At 47.6% G+C, this 25026-nt stretch overlaps 1 protein-coding gene across 4 annotated transcripts in view; it reads left to right on the top strand.

The window, feature by feature from the left end:
* Positions 1-25026, top strand: part of B4GALNT1 (beta-1,4-N-acetyl-galactosaminyltransferase 1) — a 654742-nt gene that overhangs the window by 418583 nt on the left and 211133 nt on the right. For all 4 annotated transcript variants that reach the window (XM_069653609.1, XM_069653610.1, XM_069653612.1 and 1 more), the window contains one exon: positions 7748-7921. In XM_069653609.1, the coding sequence (XP_069509710.1) occupies positions 7748-7921 (174 nt within the window). The remainder of the gene's footprint in view (positions 1-7747; positions 7922-25026) is intronic.

Raw genomic sequence — 25026 nt, 5'->3', positions numbered from 1 at the left:
TGCAGGAAGGTAAAGAGTCTAGGCAATGATGGCAAGAGGGTACAGAGGCTAGGCAATTAAAGCAGGAGTGTACAGAGGCTAAGCAATGAAGACAAGAGGGTACAGAGGCTAAGCAATTAAGGCAGCAGTGTACAGAGGCTAAGCAATGAAGGCAGGATTGTACAGAGGCTCAACAATGAAGCCAGCGGTGTACAGAGGCTAAGCAATGAAGGCAGGAGGGTAAAGAGGCTAAGCAATGAAGACAGGAGGGTACAGAGGCTCAGCAATGAAAGCAAGCGGGTACAGAGGCTCAGTAATGAAGGCAGGAGGGTACAGAGGCTAAGCAATGAAGGCAAGAGGGTACAGAGGCTAAGCAATGAAGAGAGAAGGGTACAGAGGCGAAGCAATGGAGGCAGGAGAGTACACAGGCTAGGCAATGAAGGCAGGAGGGTACAGAGGCTAAGTAATGAAGACAGGAGGGTACAGAGGCTAAGCAATGGAGGCAGGAGAGTACAAAGGTTAAGCAATGAAGGCAGGAGGGTACAGAAGATAAGTACGGAAGGCAGGTGGGTACAGAGGCTAAGCATTGAAGGCAGGAGGGTACAGAGGCTACGCAATGAAGACAGGAGGGTACAGAGGCAAGAAAATGAAGGCAGGGGAGAACAGAGGCTAAGCAATGAAGGCAGGAGGGTACAGAGGCGAAGCAATGAAGGCAGGAAGGTACAGAGCCTAGGCAATGACGGCAGGAGTGTACAGAGGCTAAACAATGAAGGCAGGAGGGTACATAGGCTAAGCAATGAAGGCAGGAGTGTACAGAGGCTAAGCAATGAAGGCAGGAGGGTACAGAGGCTAGGCAATGACGGCATGAGGGTACAGAGGCTAAGCAGTGAATGCAGGAGGGTACAGAGGCTAAGCAATGAAGGCAGCAGGGTACAGAGGCTAAGCAATGACGGCAGGAGTGTACAGAGGCTAAGCAATGAGGGCAGGAGTGTACAGAGGCTAAGCAATGAAGGCAGGAGGCTACAGAGGCTAAGCAATGACTGCAGGAGGGTACAGAGTCTAGGCAATGATGGCAAGAGGGTACAGAGGCTAGGCAATTAAAGCAGGAGTGTACAGAGGCTAAGCAATGAAGACAAGAGGGTACAGAGGCTAAGCAAGTAAGGCAGCAGTGTACAGAGGCTAAGCAATGAAGGCAGGATTGTACAGAGGCTCAACAATGAAGCCAGCGGTGTACAGAGGCTAAGCAATGAAGGCAGGAGGGTAAAGAGGCTAAGCAATGAAGACAGGAGGGTACAGAGGCTCAGCAATGAAAGCAGGCGGGTACATAGGCTCAGTAATGAAGGCAGGAGGGTACAGAGGCTAAGCAATGAAGGCAAGAGGGTATAGAGGCTAAGCAATGAAGACAGATGGGTACAGAGGCGAAGCAATGGAGGCAGGAGAGTACACAGGCTAGGCAATGAAGGCAGGAGGGTACAGAGGCTAAGTAATGAAGACAGGAGGGTACAGAGGCTAAGCAATGGAGGCAGGAGAGTACAAAGGCTAAGCAATGAAGGCAGGAGGGTACAGAGGATAAGTACTGAAGGCAGGTGGGTACAGAGGCTAAGCATTGAAGGCAGGAGGGTACAGAGGCTAGGCAATGATGGCAGGAGTGTACAGAGGCTGAGCAATGGAGGCAGGAGGGTACATAGGCTAAGCAATGAAGGCAAGAGGGTACAGAGGCTAAGCAATGAAGACAGAAGGGTACAGAGGCTAAGCAATTAAGGCAGGAGTGTACAGAGCCTAAGCAATGAAGGCAGGAGTGTACAGAGGCTAAGCAATTAAAGCAATGAAGGCAGGAGTGTACAGAGGCAAAGCGATGAAGGCATCGGGGTACAGAGGCTAGGAAATTAAGGCAGGAGGGTACACAGGTTAAGCAATGAAGGCAGGAGGGCACAGAGGCTAAGCAATGAGGGCAGGAGTGTACAGAGACTAAGCAATGAGGGCATGCAGGAGTGTACAGAGGCTAAGCAATGAAAGCAATGAAGGCAGGAGTGTACAGAGGGTAAGCTATCTAAGCAACATGTACAGAGGCTAAGCAATGAAAGCAATGTGTACAGAGCTTTGAAAGTGGTATGAAGCAGGAGCATATGAATGGCTCATTGGCTCATCGACGGAGACTGATGGAAAATTGCCAAGATATCAGACAATCTTTCAAAACGAACTGGTGAATGGCTACTGTATTCTGGGGAAAACAATAGTCTTTGTTGATTAACTGAGTGCATGCATGCCATTTCTACCCTGTATCAGGAAACTGAACCAGTAGTGTAGGCACTGTTTATCAAAGTGGATCGAATCGATTACAACACACGTCACCTTTCTGTTCAGCCCTCCTCTAAAACTTGCCCTGGACCTCCTTTTGAATGAAACCAAATCAGACAAGAAAAAGCAGCACAGGCTTCTTTAAAACCGCCTTCCCCCACACCCCTCCCACTCACGCCATGCAGGAGACGGCTCAACTACATCCAACAGGAAGTGGTAACAGCACGCAGGGCAACCAAGGGGACACAGGAAGGAGTGCTACAGGAAGCAGGCGTTACATGGACTCGAGCAGCCTCATAGCCCCGGCCTCGACAAAACACCTGTCCTACCCACTAACCAATTCACCATCACGCTCCCTCTTCCACCTTACATTCAATACATCGACCAGCTGAGACGCACACCGAGGAGTCGCCCACCCCTCATGCAGCGCCCTAACCCTCACGCACCTATTTGTCTCTATGCAATCATTATATCCCTAGATAGGCCCCTGCTCACAGGACAACTCCTGTTAGTACACATCAGAGCATAACACCTGCTGCCACCATATTGCCTTCATAGCACCCATTCCACGCACCCCAACCCAAATCAGCTAAAGCATCTTCTTCCAAGCAGCATGCATTTTAACATGTCAGGGTTCGCACTTCGCACCTGGCCGTTCCCTCTGCTCCCACCAAACACCCGTCCTTCTCTTACAGAAACAAGCATCAAGAAACCACCAAAATGTTAGAAGTCATTCTATGCAAGTCCCAGTTACATGACATGATATTACCATTGAAACAGGAGACAGTGACATCACACACTACCAGTGACTGGAATAAATATGCACGAGGTGGACAAGGCACATAACCCGTGCATCCGTCCATTTTGGACCCATTACATAGCAATAACTAATTCCTCTTTTTCCCCCCAGAAAAGTGTAACATGAGTCTTGCTTTGTTTTTTGGCATAAAAAGGCCGCAGATTTATTTTCCACAATATCATAAAAACACACTGCACACATTAGTGGAAATAATTCAGAAGATGCGGTGACTGCTCCGTGTCCAAAACCTGCTTCCCCCTTTCCTTCCAAAAGTCCATCATAGGCCCAACTCTCCCAACCCTTTGCCCCTGAGCCTCGCCTGCTCATGCAGGTGTTCCTGGGCGGGGAGAGTGCCGTTTCCTTGGGGGAAGCTGAGCCCTTGTTGTTGCCCCAGACGCCCCTGCTGTTTAGGCTCCCAACGGGAGCTGGTCTGGGAAGAGCAAAGACCCTTCCAGCTTTCTCCTGGCTCATCCGGAGTCTGTCTCTTGGGTTGGTTGCCCAAACACCGCCACGCCACAGGTGTGCTACCGCCCACCGTGGCTCCCCCCTGCTCCCCTTCTTACATTTCAAGGATTTTTGTGCAGAGATTCCAATAAAAAATGCTCCATCCCCAATGGTGACAAGTGCACCCACTCCTTGAGCAAATACCTTGAGCAAATATTCTGGGGATTTCAAGTTAAATGCCCAAAGCCCCTGCCCCTGCAGAAGTTAGCCATTGCCCAATTTAGCTTCCGCCTGGATCTCTCCACGGCTGCGTGATTATCCGCGCCTCTCCATTCTGGTCTTGTGATTCTGGGGAATGAGCTGTCGATAGAGCTGCATTTCCTGCCATGAAAAAAGAACGCGTACAAATAGAAATTACCTCTAAGTGTTACAAATGAAATCAATTATTAACGCGAAATCAAAGAGATAGACAAAAAAAGATGGAATGAGGTTGAGAAGGGATGCAATCTACATAGGATTCGGCACAAGAAGCAATAATCAGCCGGTTAATAGCTGGTGTTACAGAATTAAACAGGTGGTTACATTAAGAATAGAGAATCAGGTGAGTGGAAATTGTGACTTTTTGTAACAGAGAGTTGAACATTACTCGCCGCTACGCGAAACAGTTCAGGTGAAGTTTGAGCAACTGAAAGCTCCCATGAGAAGGTTTGGGATAATAGTGTATGGAAAGGGAAGGGAAGGAAGGAGAGGGACAGGGAGAAAGGTGAGGAGAGAAAGAGAACAGGGAATGACAGATGGTGTGCACATTTAAAAGAAGATACACTTGGAATCCGACACAGCAGACACCTACACGAATATTAAGAAAAGCAAAAGACAAATAACCAGGAGGAGGGCTTAGGGCAAGTCCAGGCAAACCCTGCACTAGGCACCAAAATGAACAAAAGAAACAATACACTTATTAAAGTTCAGGGGCCAGTTTCTCCAAAGATGATGCAAGAATAGCCCAGGCGATGGGCTTTGCCCTCTGTGCCGCTTTAGGAACTGGGCAGGTTGCATTATTTATAAAGCTGAACTGAACATTTCCCGGAGGCTGTGCAGCAGTGCACAATATCCATTGCCTAGCCCTCTTGCATACATGAGTGCTGGGAGCATGCTGCAGACTTTAATGTATTACAGGCTCAGTGCTCAGAGCACATTTTTACAGAAACGGCCCTTGAAGGACCCATCATTGTGAATTAATGAAATTTTAAAAAAGCATTTCTATCCCTGTTTGGGGGGTAGAAATTCAAATGTAACAGCAGCTATTCAAACCATTGCTATCCCATCTAAATGCATGATAGGGTTAAAAATGACCCTGTTATGCTTTACGCATCCCTTTGAATGTGTCCGATTTCTGTGCACTTCAAAGCACATCCAGTGTTTGAACTTGCGGTGCGCATTGAAATGCACAGAAATGCCCACTTATTCGTGCAAATTCGCAAGGGGAGTGGTAAAGGTCGCCTGATTGGTGTCATCAGTGAGGCGCATATTCAGATACCCTTGGCAATAGAGCACACGTTCTTTTTGGCAGAAATGATGAGATGCGCAAGTGCAAAAGCATCTCATCACTTCCACCAATTAAAAAAAGGTTTGAAAATCTCGCCCTTAGTCTCTAATTCCAATGTGAAATGAACATCAATGGTGATGGCATGAGGACTGGACTCTCAAAATATCAGGGGAAAGCAAAGGCAAACACAATATTTTGAACTGCTACTGGAGTTGGGAGCTGATGGCCACTCACTCTCACAGCACCCAGCCCATTGCTGGGTCCTCTGTTCGCCCTCAGCGTGCCTGGCGGGCTAAAGGCAGCAAAAGCGCTAGGCAAGCATTTAGCATTATGATGATGTACAAAAATGCATTTTCCATCTTGAAAACTGGATCAGGCCCTGGGCTTAAGGGTTTGGAATTTGTAGCCATGAACTGGGGAATGCTGGACCAGGAGCTTGACACTCCTTTCATCATCTGTGTCCTGCTGCCTACTCCGAACAAAGGCAGTACGTGGCTGTGTGCCTATCAGTGGGTTCACTGGGTACATCACTTATGATGTTCCCAACGCAAAACCATGATCCACATGCATAGGTATGATATCTCAGGGCCTGTGAAACAGGAACATGCATTTCATTGCAAAATGGACACAATCACATCTATGTCTTTTGGCAGAAAGGGTTCCATTGTGTAGCCACTTCTATACGTTCTGTAATGTTGTATAGGACACATGGTCTTCAGGCAAAGTTATTGTCCAAAATCATGAGATGCGCCTTAGGTTATAATTAGGGGTGCTCAACTCGAAATATGGCTTGAATCCTTAAAATAAAAGGGGGGTGGTGAGGCGCGCACTCCAGTTCCCAGTCAAATTAGACTTGATACAAAAAGTGACTGGGTTACAACCCAAAAATAATTTAATAAGTATTAACAGGGTTGAATCCCAAAACAGTGAAAACGTATTAACAGGGTTGGATCCCATCTGCTGTTCAGTTGCTCTGTTTTTGTTCTCCTCCTGGCGCTTTCCTGTCACAAACAATCATCAGGGAGGCTGTGCTGGTATGCAGGTGATTCCAATTAGTTGCTCTTATAGTCTCTAGGGATTCTGGTAGCTGTAGTTTTCACATGTTACCATCAGGTGACCAGGAACTGACACCCCTTCTAGTGCACAAGTCTTTCCCAAATTTGGGTGAGGGGAAAAAACCATCAGTGTAGTTCTCTAAAGTGGGGCACAGTAACTCCGGTCCTTAAAATAGCCCCTTGAATTAGTCGATTCTCGTGGAGCTCCTAAAGAGGGGGTTCAGGTCCAGTCTGGAATGTCTGGGTTCCTCACTTTCCAGGTGGAAATGGATCGAGCTGGTTTGAATGCTCGCCTCCTATTTGTCAGATTAATGTTAAATTCTGAGAAGGCGTCTAATTCCAGAATGAGAGCTAATACCATCAAGTAAACTCAATTGAGGGCAAAATCCAATCAAAAGAAATTAAGGGAAACAGGGAAAATAAGACAAATATTCATGCCGGGCAAGCCCACAAATACTAATCATTTATTTTTAATACATAGCGCTTTAATTTAAGTCGCTTTACATAGGGCATATTTACATACAATAGTATTATTACCCAATCAAAGATAGTACTCGTTTATCAACCTCGGAAGGTTAGAAGGCTGAGTTGGCCTTGCCTGGATTTAAATCTGCGACCTGCAGATCAAACACAGATCACAACAACATTCATTTAACTCGCTGAGCAATCTTACAGGCTATTTTAGGCACCTTACATTCAATACATCTGGGCTTTATTGGAATCTGGGCTTATATAGAGATTCTGCCCCAAATGGATAAGGTCATTTTAACGGATTCAAAACACCAGGTCTGTGCGGATCCGCCTGCCTCTAGTTCCGATCCTAGTTGAGTGCACTTGGCCAAATGCGAGCACTCTTTCTCAGTTTGCTTCGTTTCCCATAACTGCAGCAATTGAGAGTGCAGGGATAATCTACAGGCTGCTTCCAGATGCTGAGTGATGCTTAATAACACATTGAAGAAATCCAAACCTTGAGAGACCCGACGAGGGCTTCACCGGGGTAACATGGCCATCCAGCTTATAACAATTTTTCATTCGACACAAAAAGATGCAGCATTTGGCATTATCAAATGTGCAGCATAATTTCAGAAATGGTGCACAGTTTGAAATCCTATCCATCTACCACTCCTTGTACTTAGTCTAGATATGATTTGATTGGTTATTTATAATGCACTTAATACCCAGAGGTTTCTTAGCGCGGACCCGGGGATCAAACCCATGTTTTTCTTGCTTCCAAGGTGAGCACGCTGCCGCTGAGCTATCCTCCCGAGCAATGTCAATCTCTGCTCTCTGAAGCTAACAGGGCCAGTGTCCAAAGCCTCACACATGGTTTAACTCAAGGAGATAGCTCTGAGAGCGTGCTTGCAATCACGTGGCACGCTAGGGGCTTGCTGGCCTTATTTAAAGGGAATACACATGTGTGAAATATGCAGGTTTGTGCCTCAATATTTCTTTCTGGAAACCGGAGTGAATGGCTGCATTTGAAACTTTGCAATAATCAAAATGCTGTGGGAAAGGGCATTTTACAGTTGACAAATGTTGAGGGGGGCAATGTCCAGCGCCCTCTTCCTCGAAATGGCGGCCATGCTGGCTGTGCCCTCTCTGATCTGATTGCTCTGCCTTCTCCAGGTTGCTGCCTCTGAACAGCTGCAAGTGCGAGGCGGCGCCAAGCTTGAACCTGCCGCTCCAGAAGCACTTCATGAGTCCGGCCTATGCCTTCAACTTTTCCTCTGTCTTCGAACCCTCCGAGCTGGTGGAGCTGCACCGCAGAAGGGAGGAGGAGTACCGGAGCCACAAGCAAAGGTGAGGGCGGAGCCAGCAGGGACTCCACACTACCATTGCACTCTCTCTCACATTGTATGGTAGAAGGGCTTTCATTCTCACCTTTCTAAACCCTCCCAAGTATTCATGGCCTTGGTAAACATGCCCCTATCCTGGAATTGCAAGGATGTGAGGCAAAGAAGGATGATAGAAAAAAAATGGCCATGTGGAAAGGGAAGGGTTTTTAGAAAACAGTGTTTTGTATGTGCGCTCTGCAGGCAATGTAGTGTGTATTTGTGTGGGGGTGTAACACATGCGTGTGTGTGACTGTGTGTGTTTGTCTGGGAGGAGTGCGCCTCGAGTATGAATGTGTATTCTCAGTGGAGTGATGGCACATCTTGTGGTATTACCTTTTTGACCTTTTACAGTTGACCTTTTGCACAATTGACCTAATTATAGTGGTCCTAATTGACCTTCTGCACAATTGACCTTTATATTATTTTAGTTATTTTATATATGTATTGGGTTGGATTTGGGTTATAAATAATATAAGGGGATTGGGTGGCAGGTTGCAGGGGGTTTTGGATTGTGTGGTGGGGTTGTGCAGGGTTTCCCCCCCGCATATATGTCCTTATTGACCTTCTAAATTAGGTCAATTCTCCCAAGGTCAATTATGAAAAGGTCAATTAGTATACAACCCATCTTGAAGACCAAGGACATTAGAAACTCCTTCAGCCTGCAGGCTTGGCAGTCTCATTTATCCTTGCACTTCTCATTGGCTTGTAATATCCTTAATTCATTTCGTGGTCAATGTTTGTGATCAGACCAGCATATTTTAAAAAAAATGTTTTTTATAGGTTAAGGATTAAAGTTGTATTTGGTGTTGGCTGTTGAAGGTTCACTCCTCCTCTGATCCTGAGTGTAAAGGTTTGACTGGGGATGACAAAACGTGTTGCTTGTGCACCTTTGATGGACACACACAGCCCCCTCTGCGGTGGCAGGTGCTGGAGGGCTCTGGAAGGATTGGGAAGAGGAGCCTTGAGATTCTGAGAACCTGGGGATAACGGTGCTGCACCCAGCTCCCATTTCAAAAGACTCCAAGACTCCTATTCACCCTGCTGGCATCTCAGTGAGCACGGTTATACTTTTGTTGGGTTTGGCTGTTGGCGTTTTTTGTGCGCCTTTTTGCCATTTATCCCATCTGTAGGGATCCTGTCTGCCTTCGTATGAATATGCTTTTGGGCCAATTAGCGCATATTCAACCTTTGCTATGGCTATATGAATTTCCCGGGGGGGGGGGCCCAAATATAGGAAGTGACATCACTGACAGTTATATGACCGCAAATTTGCATGTAGTCGCCAACTTGGTGCAAGGCGCGCGGGGGGGCGGGTGATGGCGCGGGCAGCGCAGAACAGTGGAAACATTGGCTAGCATGCACTGCATATACTAAAGTCAAGAAAGAAGGAGATTTAAGCCTTCGAGTTGCATTCCAGTAAGACATCACTGCACCTACTCCACCTTTCTATAATCGTCCAGCAACACAACTAGGATGGGAGAATGAAATGCTTGCTAAACAGAAGGTACAGCTGCAAGATGGAGTACCACCACCACCACCAAAAGAAAGTTCCCAATTCAAGGCAAACGAGAAGTAAAGACGTTTCCCAATTAAAAACTTCCAAGCAAGACATGTGTGGTGCCATAGTTCAGTAAAACATCAACAAATCAAACTTACAATAGTGCTGCTGTAGATTGGCCAGCCACAAGTGAAATTTGCTAAGATGTTACCTCTGGTTAACCAGATAGAGTTAGGGATGTAGCTTAATCTTAAACCTTTCAGTGGACACATCAGATGTGCTGCTGAAGCATAATGCAATCCTGGCTGAAGTATAATGCAATCCTGGCTGAAGTATAATGCAATCAAGTGTGGTTTCAGGCTTGGGGGGGAAGAGTGTTAACTGCTTTTAACATTGTAGTTTACCAGACATTCTGGTAAAGTAGTGTACAATGTTAAAAAGCATTTACCCAGGCTCACCCTGCACCCAGGTGATGTTTGGGACTGATGGAAGCACTCGCGTCTAAATTTATTTATTTATTTATTTATTTATTTATTTATCTATTTATTTACATTTATATAGCGCGCAAGCAGCCCAGGGGCATTGAGGCACTGTTACTTGCAATAAACTTAGTTACATGGTACAGGCAGGATAGCGATTGTAAATGTTGTAGCCATGGTTATCTCCATGTTTTAAAAACTCCCACTTTCTGGGTTTTCAACATTCATTTGAAACTCCCCTTATTCAAAAAATGAAGGAGTCACTAAAAAAGCCAATGCTGAAAAGCCTATTTCGCACAAGTAGTAAGACCCAAAGGGTAAGAGCGACTGTATAGCAGACCATGCCAATGTAGGATACTCCAGGATTATCTTCAGTCAAAATGCACCCACTGCAATGTTCCTAAATTCAGATTGCAGAGTAGTGTCCGACTGAACCTCAATCAGCTCTTCCTGGGCATCAAATGGATGTTGCAGCACCTCCTCTGCCAGAAAAGTCTGGATCACCAAGTCATTAATGCCAGCATTTACTTCAGGGAAGTATTCATCAAAGATGGACCTTAATGTTGCTAGGTGGCTAGCCCAGCCCCAACTGTTCTTTTGCAAAGGTCTAGCTTCCTCTTGAAGGCAAATACTTTTTTATTCATTCTTTCCTCTGTGTTATCATGTCCACAGGAATGCCCCCAGAGGTGGGATTGGGAGTTGCTGGGGTGGTGAGCTCTAGTGGTCTTAGTTTCCTTTATAAAATACACAAATCACATAGTATGTCAACCAGACAATGTATCATTGTGTACAGCTTAAAGGGGGCCACCTGACCCAAAGCAGCACAACAGGAGATGTATTTTGGAACAATCAACATTGTAAACACACGTCTAGTTTAGATTGTAAATAGGGCTTGTGCTGCAATTACAAGCACCTCAATAAAGTCCAGACTTAAAACACTTGACCTGCATTCAATGAGTAAAATAACCTTATAAAAATAAAATGCAGTTTTGCATAAAATTACAAAGAATTTTGGGATTATCAGGCACTGGCAAGCGAGCTCTGCTGTTGCTGTGGGAGAAGTGAGACTTGCAATGGCGACAAATTTAAGGTTAATAGCTGCCGTTTATCACAAGATGGCAGGCCAGCATAGATCTTAACCACTGAATGCCCACTGAACAGCTATAAACCCTTCTATGTCAGCAAGAGGCTGATGTAGAGGAACCAGTGATAGAAAGCAATGAGGTAATTATACTGTACCATATACCGTGGGAGGTGATGCCCCCTCCAAGACTCAGTGAAGGCCCCTCGTGTCAAAAGGTTGAAAAGTCCTGCCGTCTCAGTCCCCACAGTTCTAACTTCTCCCCCGCTTAGAGTGGAAGCAGTCTGCGGCACACAGCTTGTAATGCAAATCACACATTTTAAGTGTCAGGACAAAAAACAGAGAACTGAATACATTGCTGAGGTAAATGAGTTCTGACTGGCAACACTGGTAATACCGTATAGAGCCACATTATCGCACCGCCCAACTATGAGTTTTAGGGAAAAGGTGGAGGAAAATCCTCCAGCAAGAAGCTGGAGGTATTTCCTCCACCATACCGCCCAAAATAGAACAATTTGGGATATTACCACCAGCAAAATTACTACCAGCAGTAATACCGCTGAAATCCACCATGGAGTCCTATGGACTCCAATTAATGGGGACTAACACTGCCTACCGCCACTTGTAATCCGGCAGTAATACCGCCAGACCAAGTGGCAGTAATGGTAGTACATGGTGGTATCTCGGCAGATTTACAGGCCACACAGAGACATCACCTCTCTCCATGTTGTCTTTTATTGTAAAGTGGATTACCAGGTTTCAGATCTGTAATACCCCTGTCTCTTCAGGTGACTCAGACCCCCACCATTCCATCCTACATAAACTTGATGCCGCCAGGCTGTTCTTCTAGTCTACTTTTATTCTACCCATGTAGATCCAGGAACATCATACTCCTGTTACTTTCATGGATTATTTTACTTCCTGTTTCTTAAAGCCAGGGGTCTTAAACATGTGGCTCTCCAGATGTTTTGGACTACGACTCCTATGATCCATCACTATTGACTATGCTGGCTGGGGCTGATGAGCATTGTAGTCCAACACATCTGCAGAGCTAAAGGTTGCAGAACCCGGCGTCCAAGCAGAGGCCTGGAACTCCATACTGCCACAAGCACCTTATCATTTGACTCTGGCTCTGAAATAGAGACTTTATGCCGGCCCTTTACCCACAAACACTGGTTGTTAATATTAAACCTTGGAGCTGCACGCGTTAATAGCACTAGTGCAAGAAACGTTCAGGACGGGCGGTAAAAAGACTTCTGTGGGTCTTATGCGGCCTATGAGTTCACAGGGTTTGGTTGACCAGGGAATAGCACACGAGGCATGGAGTTGGGACAGGATGGCAGGTTAGCTGCTAGCAACCTTTCAGGTGGCAACCGTAAACCCATGAAGAGGGAGCGGAGATGTGCAGTGCTTCTTTGCCCCCCTGATTCTCTGATTTGTCAGAGCTACATTTTCAAAGCCTCTCTCTGAATGGAGCATGAGTGCATTCATCTCTCAGTTGACTCACACAGTTATTGTTCTGTCTGCGTCTTTCATTTGTTATAAAACCGCACCCAAGGTTGGTGGCTCTCAGGGGGTAGGGAGCCTGGGACGCTCCAAGGACAATGAACTGGCAGCCAGGGGGTTTTAGCAATGCGCTACTTTTGTACCCCCTAATGTGTATGGTACAATTTCGTCAGGACAACCTGCCTCCAGCACAGCCACTCTGCAAAGTGAAGTGGGCATTTACATAGCACGGCGCTGTCGCCTGCTGCTTTCTTTCCCTGAGCGGCTCTGCAGCCCTGGCTCTTTTTGAGCCTACGGGGCGAGCTGTAACGCTCGACACCTGGCTTCATTCAAATGCTGATGGTTTGTTCCTGGGTCGTGATGATCATGTTTTCAGTTATAAAACGTGACCATCACCTCCCAAGGACAAACCATTTGCATTTCAATTAAGCCTGACGTCAGAGCGTTACAGCTCGACCTGCAGGCTCTAAAAGAGCCATTAAAAAAATGCAAAAAAAAAAGGGGGGGACCAAACCTGAATGATGTAGTGATGTCATCGCCGCCTTGTGGGCAAGGGTCCCGCAAAATACTATCAAAGAGTTGGCCACTCTACTCGGGCCTCGTGGCAGAGAAGCATCCAACTGCATAGTAATAGTCTTTTCATTTCTCCCTGCTGGAAGTAGCTACACAGGTCACATGGTATTTATTAAAATCTGAAATTAGTTCGGGATCTCTTTTTTTTTCTAAGGTACACTTTTTTGAGAGGTTTTCGTGTGTATCCTTTCTTCACACAACCAGTATGCGACATATTGGGCCCTGAGCTGAATAGAGCATATCACTCACCCTAATGAGTGACATGCAGTGCTCAGGGAGAGGGTACACGCGGATGGACGGAGTCCACCCACATTTTTCAGGAGTCCCCCACTTTTTTCAGAGGGCAACTTTATATGCACAGTTCTTGTGATGCCACATTCAATTGGTATGTTAATGAGCCCCTCCACTTTTTTTTCGGACTTGACCCCTGATGCCTAAAATGCTACACCTGGGGCCCCGTGAAAAAACAGGCGCTGATTATACTTGGAAGATAAGCTTGACAGCTCCTTGTGCTATCCGAGTATTCCGTCTTATGCCACAGTCAGGGGTAAATAAGCAGCGGCAGCTGCCCACACACAAATTGCCTTAGATGCAGGGCTGGAAATGGACATTATTAACTGTGGGATTTCACCAGCGGCTGGTGGGGGAGGGTAATATGGGGGATAAGGTGCAGCGTTAAAAGGTTATGACTCAGGAGACTTTTCTCATCCCCAACCCCATAAATAAACATTTCCATTTCAGGAAAGGAATTCATATATTATTGGCAACTGGAAACTATCCAAAGAAAGGAGTATAGTTTCCTATCATGCTACAAGGAAATTATAAAAGGAACACATCTTTGTGCAGAGCACAATATTAACAGGCATATTCACAGGGATTCGTATCAGACGATCTTGGTGGTCTAGCTGGTAAGTTTCTCGACTTCTTCCTCGTGACCTCAGTTCGAGTCCCTGATACAGCAGCAAAAGCACATCAATGACATGAGAAGGCACACATATATGCACACATTTTCCTGGGTCCGAGATCCAGGGAGATATTTTTTGGACACGGGATAATCCGGCCCAATGACCATGGCTGCTTAGATGGTGGATTAGATGGGATTGGGGCAACAATTACAATTACTCGACCAATGAGAAGATCCAATGTTCAACGTAAGAGGGACTCAAGAGCCAGCGGACAGCTGCGGACGGGACCACACAAGGAAGGTTAATTAGTACAATTTAGTCATGATGGCCACGAGTAACCCTTTCTTCACACTCAAAGGATATCCTGACTGCTGGACAGAGGAACAGGATGTTAAGTGCAAACAGAAAGAAGAAATAGAAAATGGCGGCCATTGCGTCTGGAGGAAGGGGACGTGATGCAATCAGCACACAAGACACTGCAGTCGGTAGCTTCTGCTCCCAAAAAGATTTGGATACTCTTTCTCCACACTTAGGGGCAGATCATCCAAGCATGGCTTTCAGGATGGCTCGACCAATCATCTGATCGGGTGCTGACCTCCCAGGAGGAATGCCTCCGAAACGAATGAGGGTGGATCCCTCACTCAGGATCCGGAAATCCCAGACTAAGGGATTGGGGATGGAACCATTTGCAGGAGCCATGCAGTGCAACGGATGCCAAGGTGTAAGCACAGGGATTGCGCAAGATGAGGAGTGAAAAGAGCAAATCTGTTGTGGACTTGTAGAAAAAAGAATGCGATAAGTTGGTCACATTGTGGTTTTTCAATAGAAATGTAAAGAGCTCTCTTTGAGAACTGTCCATAAGGACTGTCGTTCAGCCAGTGCGTCCTGTGCACAAGGTATGCGCTCACTACATGCACCCCACTCTTGAAGTCTGTGCTTCACTAAGGGGGGGGCAGGACTTGTTGCAGCCGAATCTAAATTGCGATCACAGCCCTGTAAAGAACGTACAGGGGTGTTGCTAGGTCTGGAAAAGACCCGGGCCTAGGCTAATGTCGGAACTGTCGGGACTGGGGGCTAGCCAGCCTTTTGGTTGTAGCCCTGAGATTCTATCCAGGGCTACAACCAAAAGACCAGGGGATACAGCCCCCTTAGCCCTCCCTTAGAAACGCCTCTAGTTGTGACATCATTCCCTTGCTAGGCTAAGCATCGTAGGATAACCATGACCTATGCAACACCTTTCCATAGGTCGATTACATGAAGGAATGGTAAACTTCCTAAATTGGTGGCAACCCTGGAGATTTGTCCATCAGTACTGTCATGTTAGTTTGTTTGTTTGTTTTTATTATTTGTAAAGCGCGCCTAACCCATGGGCAGCAGGGCGCAAAGCAGCAAGAGGAGTGTACAACTTAAGTTACAGAGCACGCATTAGATGAGTCCAACTAGGTTACAGTGTTGGAAGCATCAAACATTAGGGCCGATACATCAGAGTATACATTAAAGGGGAATATACATAGTTTACAAGTTGTAGATATATCTAAGCATAGAGATGAGAGGATATACAATTTATACACACTTTACAGTAGGCGCAACAGTGGAAGAGGTCTGCATACTCCTCTTTCACCTCTTTGGGAGTTTCGTTTCCCTCAACTCTTATTCAACAGACTGAAATTATCTTTCCATATTCGGCCTGGTCATTCAAGTGATATATATTCCCTGCTAGGTGGCCAAGCTCCCTTGACTTGTTTCGCCATCTTCGGCCGGCTTCATGTTTGTAGCTCAGAAATCTCGGATGTGGGGCTTGTACAGAGGGAAGAAGAGGTGGGAGTCCTGGAACTAGGGCAAGTTTAGTCTTGGGCAAGTGTAGGCCTGCCAATGGAACCATGGGGCATGCCAGAGCTGGAATGGTTGCTTGTTGCCCTGTCTGCAACACATGATTAGTGTATGGTGGCAATTGTTCCCTATTACCGATGGGCTCTGCAATGGGCTGCATCTCTTGCAGTGGAGCTAGATCCTTTGACACCCCCCCCCACCTAATACGTTACTGGCGGGAAAGTGGATGTTGATAATACCCCGGGCTTGCAAGGCCTTGGGGTCCTCTTTGGGTTTGCTAGTTCCAGTGCAGGGTTATGCTATGGACCAATCGGTGGTGCTGGTGTACTTCAGATGGTTTTAACACCTGTTCATTCCCCCCCTCCAGCTCAGCCCCAGGAGTCCATTCCGCAAATGAGAAGCCCTTTTGCTGGTCTCTCTCCTCTTTCTGGGAGGCGTGCTGGATTCATCAATTATGGTTTGGTGCACAGGAGAATTTCACCACACACAGATAAAGCAAACATCGGTCATATGTGATTTTACCCACCCCAATAACAGAGTGGTACATTTCATCGTGGAAAAAATACCGAAAACCACTGTTTTTTTTTACCACCCCAATCCCGACCCATTTTAACCCCTTTAACCCACTACCCTTTATATATTTATTTAATGTTTTTCTTTTTTCCAGTATTATGGTCCGCTCTGAAATGAACCACTATGGAATGTTTTTGATATATTTACTGGGTACCACAAAAAACACTGTAATTCCGCTTGAATAGTTTAATTATAGCACTGTCACAGACACTGGACACATTGGTGGCTAAATAGACATGGGGCCCAGTTTATGCTTTAAAAAATTGCACTATATGCTTTGGCTGTTTATACTTGTATCAAAAAAAAGGTTATCCAATAAAAAAATATATATTTCTGATGCTTGTTAATCTGCTTAGAATCACATGCTGTGCATAGGTCTGACATCCAGTGGTCACTGCGGAGTATTGCATTTTGTTTTTCGTAGTCGAAAAGGGACGTCGACAAGGCGTGTCTGAAATACTATCCCTATAGTGACGTGTGTTGTACCCACAATCCTTCACGCGTCGAGGTCCCTCAGATTGTTTTTTTCCGCCCAGCTACTGGTCGCCTTTACGCGGAGCTCCTCGAGAGACATTGCAGATTCCATCTCCTCGACCTTTGGTCGTTTTTTCCTGTTAAAGATTAATATATCGATCCCTCCCTCGACGCAGTTGTGAAGCTGTCTCCGCCGAGCAAGATCTTCGACGGAGGGGACGAGCGGAGGAGATCCTTCGGCGTTGCCGAACACGTGGCCTGGCCTCGCAGGCCAAATACAGTAGGGAGAGTGGGGTCGTGGGACATCTCTGATTCTTTTTCTGAGAATGCCTTTCCTTTTCCCCTTCCTTTCCCTTGGGGTAGTTATCACGGTTTATTGCCTCGGCTATGGAGAGGACACCCTTTAGGTTTTGCCCACTTTGTAAGGGCAAGTTTACTTGGAAGGACAAGCATTCACGGTGTAACCGCTGCTTGCCCCTCGATCACAAAGAGGAGGGTTGCTCGGCTTGTCGGCTTCTAAAGCCAAAGACTCTAAAAGACCGTAGGGTCAAGAGGTGGGCGGCCTACGCTATGTCGAAGGCCGGGTCTTCACCCGCCGCTGCGACCACCGACAGTGACGAGGAACGTGATAACACGACCTCCGCTACGGAAGTCGTACACCCCTCTAAGGAGCGCTCGCGCTCTTCGTCGTCTGTCCCCGGCCCCGACGGGCTCGGCTCACGCCCTGCTTATGGGGATGAACACCCCGGCGACACTGACGCACACGATACAACACATAAACACACAACCCATGGCTCTTCTTCGTCAAAGACGAAGAAAGCATCAGCGCCCAAGGAGACGCAGGTTACACCGGCGGCCTCCTCGGACCGTTCGGGTTCGAAGCCCCTCTCGCAACCGCAGCCGCGACCAGCGAGTGGGCTTTCGGCAAATAAGGGCGCCGCCCCCAAACCATCGGCCGGCGCGCACCAGCAGAGAGCGCACGCCGCCGTAGAACGTTCGACACCCGTAACGTCGAAACCACAGCCCTCCGCTGACAAACGAGCCACAGAGAGCTTGGCGAGGATCGTCGTAGCCGACGCCCAGAAGTGTACGCCGAAGGACACGTCGAGCGCTACGCAAAGGTCGAAAGACACGCCGAAAAAGCCTGCAGAAAAACAGGGACTACCCGGGGGACCCCCAGCACACCGGAAGGCTTTTCGGAGGGCGACGGGACACTTTCCTCGACGTTGTGGGAGAGGTCGAGCCGTTTTCAGCATGATAACACTATTTTTCCCCCGCTAGACCGCTCAGGGGTACCCCATGAAACCATGGAAAGGCTCCATCTCTGCATGGAGAGAATGGAGAGGTTTATGAACACCCAGAACCCTCCCACTCCCAAGAGAACAAGAGAAGGGCCTCAGGAGGACCCCAGGGCCAAATACCCGAGGCAGGACACAGCCTTAGACTTCCAGAATGTGTATGACCTCACGGGTGAGGAATACTTAGAAGAGGAGGATGATTTTGTGGACAATGAAGAGGGACAGAACCAAGAGGAAGGTCTGGAAGACAGCCCAGACATGGTAGGAGAAGGCTTCGGAGAAAATCCAGAAGAAGGACCTTCTCATCCCTGGCAGTCCCCATCAGTATATTCGGACACTGATGTCCTGAACCTAAATCCTCCTGACAATTCACCAGTTAGAAACACGTCTCCCATTGACGATAAGCCCACATTCAATGCCCTGTTGCGCAGAGCAGCAGCACATTTCGAACTGGACACTGGGGAAATCTCTCCGGAAATAGACTTTGTAGAAAGAGTAATTAAGGAGAAACCCCCAGTCAGCCAGACCATTCCCCTCCTCGCTTCAGTGAAGAGAAGAATCATCCCTTCGCTATCCACACACCGCACTTAATCCAAGGATTGAAAAACTTTTCACTCCTTCACCCTCAGACCCGCTGTACATCAGGGGACATTCCATTCCGGATTCCCTTGTAGTAACGAATAGAAGGAAGAGGGCAGGGGTGCCGCTGTCCACCTGTGAGGCACCACCTGACAAGGAGGGCAAGAGGTTATATGCCCTTGCTAAAAGAGTCACATCCTCGGCTGCCTTTTCGGCAAGAATTGCGAACAACAATTCTTTGCTAGCCAGCTACGCGGACGCGCAGTGGGCCAAACTGCGCAAGGACGCCGAAGAAGCGCCGGAACCACTACGTACACGCCTGCTATCTACTATTGGCGAAGGAACCCAGGTCAACCAGAGTATTGTAAAGAACTCTCTGGATGCTGCTGAGACAGCGGGACGTTCCCTGGTTCAGGGAATACTCCTAAAACGCCATGTATGGCTGCGCAACTCAGGGTTCAAACCGGAGACACAGGCGTCTTTAATAAATAAACCTGTTGAAGACTCCAACCTCTTCGGGAAAGCAGTGGATGAGGCTCTGGAAATGACTAAAAAAGAGTTCGATACTATCAAAACTCTTGACCAGATCTCTAAGCCCACTACCAGACGCGGCTATGGCAACAAACGCTTTTTTCGTGGCCAACGCCAACAACAGAGTCAGCAGCAACAGTACCCTGCCACCAGTTACCAGGCCAATAGTGGGCAGTACAGCCAAAGAGGCCAGCGCAGGGGCAAAGGGAGAGGTCGGGGGTCCGCCCCCAGGGGCTCCCAAGCCCCCAACAACAACAAGTGACGCGAAGATTCGCGTCCCCTCCCATGCAACACCGGTCGGGGGCCGGATAACATCCTTTCTTCCAGCATGGGAGGGAATAACGTCAGACCGCTGGGTACTTTCCACTGTAGCCCACGGATACTGCATCGAATTCAACAGTTCCCCAACATACAAACCCCCGAGGGGACGACGCATGACACCGGAACACCTTGCTATCCTTCTCCAAGAAGTACAACAGCTGCTGGAAAAAGGAGCCATAGAGGTCGTACCTCTATCTCAGGTAACGGAAGGTATTTATTCAGTGTACTTCCTTGTACCCAAAAAGGATCTAACCATGCGCCCTGTATTAGATCTGCGCCCAGCGAACAAGTTTATCAAACCCCAGAAGTTTCGTATGGTGACCTTACAGGAAGTGATCCCACTGCTAAATCAGGGAGATTACATGACAACATTGGACATGAAAGATGCATACTTTCATATTTTAATGTTGCCAGCGCACAGAAGATACCTCAGGTTCATGATAGAGGGCAAACACTACCAGTTCAGAGTGCTACCCTTCGGCATAGCATCGGCACCAAGGGTATTCACGAAAGTACTGGCAGTGGCAGCGGCCCACCTGCGCAGGTTGTCCATCCCAGTTTACCCTTACCTCGACGACTGGCTCATAACAGGGGATTCTTACGAAACATGCATCTCCAATACCCAAAAGACGGTAGACCTTTTATTCCAGTTGGGCTTCTCCATCAACGAAAAGAAGTCCAGCTTAGACCCCAGCCAAGTCAAACAATTCCTAGGGGCTCTAATTCAAACAAAGGACGGCCTCGTCTTCCCCTCCAACGAGAGGGTCCAAAACATGCTGTTTCAGATCCCTCAGTATGTGATCGGTCGAGAGGTGACGGTACGCAAAGCAATGCGCTTGCTAGGCATGATGGCGTCGTGTATTTATTTGGTACCTCACGCGCGCCTGCGCATGCGCCCTATGCAAGAGTGGCTCAACAGCCAGTGGTGTCAGGCCAGCGGATTATGGGAAGATCCAGTGGTGGTCTCGCAGGCCTTGGTTCTCTCGCTACGATGGTGGACAAAGGAAAACCAGGAAAAAGGGAAACCCTTTGCCACACCCGCGGCGCAAGCCACTCTAACCACGGACGCATCCCTAACAGGATGGGGGGCTCACCTATCCCATCAGACTGCTCACGGAGTGTGGACTCCGAACGTAGCATCCAAACACATAAATCTACTGGAGCTACTAGCTGTGTTCAAGGCGCTAAAAGCCTTCCAGGAACACCTACAAGGCAAAACTGTGTTGGTCCTTACAGACAGCACCACAGCCATGTACTACATCAACAAGCAGGGGGGCACCCACTCTCCAGGGCTGTCCAAACTGGCCCAGAATATATGGAAGTGGGCTCTCAAACAAAACATGTTCCTACTGTCAGAACATGTACCAGGGGAACTCAATCTGCTGGCAGACAAACTCAGCAGAGATTTCCCCCTGCCCGAAGAGTACGAATGGCGACTGCACGAAGACATTGTCTTCGACGTCTTCACACAATGGGGATTCCCAGAAATAGACCTATTCGCAACCCTGGAGAACTCACAATGCCTAAGTTACGCCTCCAGGTACCCTCAGAACCAATCCAAGGGGAACGGTCTGTCGATGCAATGGTCAGGGAAATTTGTTTACGCTTTTCCCCCGACTCCCCTTCTCAACAAGGTGGTGCACAAGATGCACCAGGAACAAGTAACCATGATACTGGTGGCCCCAATGTGGGCCCGACAGCCGTGGTTCGCTCACTTGATGGAGATGTCTCTATCTCCCCCAGTGAAACTCCCCTGCCCGTACAACATGCTGTCACAAGACAAGGGCAGGACTCTGCATCCATGCCCCCAGAACATGAACTTAGCAGCTTGGCTCCTGAGATCATAGAATTCGGACATCTACTGCTCCCGCAGAGATGTATGGACATTCTCAGGGAAGCCAGAAAACCTAACACTCGCCACTGCTACTCTAGCAAGTGGAAGAGATTTGTCATCTGGTGCAGAGGGAAAAGCATCAACCCAATTGACTGCTCTCCCACACATATTGTTCTATACCTGACCCACTTATTGGATTCAGGTCTAGTGTTCAATTCCATTAAAGTCCACCTAGCAGCACTTTCTGCATACACCACTTCCCAACTCAAGGTGTCGTGGTGGAAGATCCCTGTTATAAAGGCCTTCATGGAGGGAATAAAGAGAATACACCCCCCGATAGCTGACCCAGCTCCCGGATGGGACCTTAACGTGGTACTTACCAGACTCATGGGCTCACCTTTCGAACCCATGCACAAAGCATCTCTTAAAGACCTCACTCTTAAGACTGCTTTTTTAATAGCTATCACCTCCATCAGGAGGGTAAGTGAACTACAGGCTTTTTCTGTTCTAGACCCCTTCGTTACAGTTCACAGAGATAAGGTGGCTCTACGCACGCACCCAAGGTTTGCTCCGAAGTTCATATCGAAATTCCACGTAAACCAGTCTATAGAACTGCCAACGTTCTTTCAAAATCCTTCCAACTTGGGAGAAAAAACTCTGCACACACTAGATGTGCGCAGAGCGGTCATGTTCTACATGGAAAGAACCAGACCACTGAGGAAGACTAATCAGTTCTTCGTCTCGGTGGCAGCAGGAAGAGAAGGGGATGCAGTTTCAAAGTCCACTATATCTAGATGGATTGTACAATGCATCACTCTCTGTTACACTCTTGCTAAGAGAGAACTGCCCTTTAGGCCAAGAGCACACTCTACTCGAGGCACGGGGGCATCCATAGCATTCATTGCAAATGTTCCCCTTGAGTCCATCTGCAAAGCGGCTACCTGGAGTTCTGTGCACACCTTTACAAAACACTACTGTCTAGATGCACACTCGAGATCTGACTCCCAGGTGGGTCAGGCAGTATTAAGACATCTTTTCTCTACTGTTCCTTCTCATAACCCACCGCCAACTCTGGGTACTGCTCGCTAGTCTATGCACAGCATGTGATTCTAAGCAGATTAACAAGCATCAGAAGACAATGCATTACTTACCGTAAAAGCATTTCTGATGATTGTATCTGCTTAGATTCACATGCGCCCACCCTTCCTCCCCGCTCGGATGGAAGGAACATAGACTTCCTTTTATATCTCTCTTTTCTGTACTCACTCACGTCTAGAAGGCTCCCTCAGGGCAGAAAAATACAAACAGAGGGACCTCGACGCGTGAAGGATTGTGGGTACAACACACGTCACTATAGGGATAGTATTTCAGACACGCCTTGTCGACGTCCCTTTTCGACTACGAAAAACAAAATGCAATACTCCGCATTGACCACTGGATGTCGGACCCATGCACAGCATGTGAATCTAAGCAGATACAATCATCAGAAATGCTTTTACGGTAAGTAATGCATTGTCATATTTGTTCCATGGCCCTAACCTAAGGGACAAACACCTTTGCAGATAAGGCAGGAAACCTCTTCCCCCATTCTGGTCTACTTTGGACCCACTCCCGGAACAGACCCTGACCTGATTCAGCTCACCCCCTTCACCAGATTGGTTTGTATCCAGTCAAGTTCAGGGTGGATCCCAAGGTCCCAATGGGCCATTGGATGTATCTTTTGCAATCCAAGCAAAAAATGTGCGCAGACAGCCCAGGAACCGGGACCATCCAAACACAAGCAAGCAACAGGCAGGAGCCGTGGCTGCTGATCTCTGCGAAAAGAGCACAGCGCCAAATCACGAAGTGAAGAAAACCTCGTGAGGCGGGGAGGTGGCATGCACGAGGGCCGGGGCAGATCAGGAGGAAAGAGAGCACACCAAACTGGGTCAGTGTCTTATATTGCCCCGGGTTCTGCTGAGCCGCTCAGGAACCCAACGACTTCAAGCATGGTGTGGTGCACAGGAAACGCGTCACTACGCCGCGCAGCACCGAAATCCCACCTTCAAGGAAAGAAACATCCACCCCCTGGTCCCGATGCCATCTAACAGAGATGCCCCCATGCTGTTGGGGCTCACTTCATTTCGACACATCTGCACCCCTATTTTTAAAACGTGGAAGGTTCAAACAGGCATACACTTTGCAACATCTTGAACATCACTTGTCTGAATAAGAGACTATGATATGGCATTGGGACCATCTGAAGGGCTTAAGGGGCCCTGAACCCAGACCTATATGGGGCCACCACCCCTTAACTGTGGGCCTCATTTTACTAGAGACTTTCTGGACTATCTACTTGCACTGATGGGAGTCTCTCATAAAGTGCTGTGTTAGGTGACCTTATCTATGGCTTCAAAGACATTAATGACTTAACTGCCACTGACCTTTGGACAGTTGTCAAAGCTATAGATTGCATACAGTAAGTAACCGTTCCTACACACGATAAGGGAAGTGTTAATCTTGGATGGATGGCCTTTGGACTCGTGGGAGAGCAGAGCCAGCCTTTTCCATTGGTCTTGCAGAATCCCCTCCAGTTCTACCACAGGAAACAAGACAATCTTCACTTTCAGGGGTGAACCTAAACTAAAGGCTGACATGGTCTCTCCTAAAGTGGTCGGGCAAATGCCTAACTATAGGGTTTCATTGGAGAAGCCAGAACATTTGATCTTGTATGCCACCCTGCCTAGTGCAATTGAACCAGTCACCCCACTAAGAACTCAAACCTACAGGAGCCCTAGTAGTAACACTCAGCACTTCACAGCCGAATCACAAAGGATGGGGATGGGGCTCAGATGCATGGAGCGAAAAGGATGCAAGCATCCGGGCCACTGCGTGCCGTATTGTTAGAATCAACATGCACAGTATATTAATTGGTCTCCTAGAGAATATGCTGGATGCTCAGTGGCACAAATGTTCTGCTTTTGCAAACGCTATTATTTTGCCTACATATTCCTTACCCATAATTGTCAGAAAATAAAAAGTGCATTGATCGAATTGAAATTGCACTATTGTGCAAAGTGTGTGCACTAATCGTCATTTATCACTTGGCATGGGAAACAAAGAAATGTCATTCGGGAGTTCCTCAAGCGCCGTGCATGCTGGACCTCATTTCATCAGAAAGTCACAGGAAACACAGCCCCCTATGTTCTGTGTTTTGCACTAGCTATTGTGGACTGTTGCATGGGGTTAATGATATCAGGCATCACTATATTGTGCCTGTTGCTGCTACCCAGCAGCTTTATTGGTACAGAAACCTTTCAATATGTTTATGTGTACATATTTATAACGTGCCATAGCCTGCAGGCATCAGGGCGCACAGTCACTTGTGCCTTCACTTTTTACCAGGGGAGTAGACTTTTGGTTTTCTGGGCAGGAGCGCGGGGGAAGGGGGCCGGCAGTAACAACAACAAAATATCCCATTGTAATGTTTGGGGACTTTCACACAATTGGCCCTTTCTGGGGGATGCCCGGGCCCCAGAACACCCCTGTACTCGGCACCCTTGCTTTTCACAATGTCTTCTTTCAGAAGTATTATGCTTCTGCGAAGTT

The sequence above is a fragment of the Ambystoma mexicanum genome, chromosome 3q, assembly GCF_040938575.1.
Source record: "Ambystoma mexicanum isolate Mex_15411 chromosome 3q, UKY_AmexF1_1, whole genome shotgun sequence".
In the NCBI taxonomy this organism is placed as follows: Eukaryota; Metazoa; Chordata; class Amphibia; order Caudata; family Ambystomatidae; genus Ambystoma; species Ambystoma mexicanum.
Note: the sequence above shows the minus strand (reverse complement) of the source record. Positions and strands in the feature narration are given on the sequence as shown.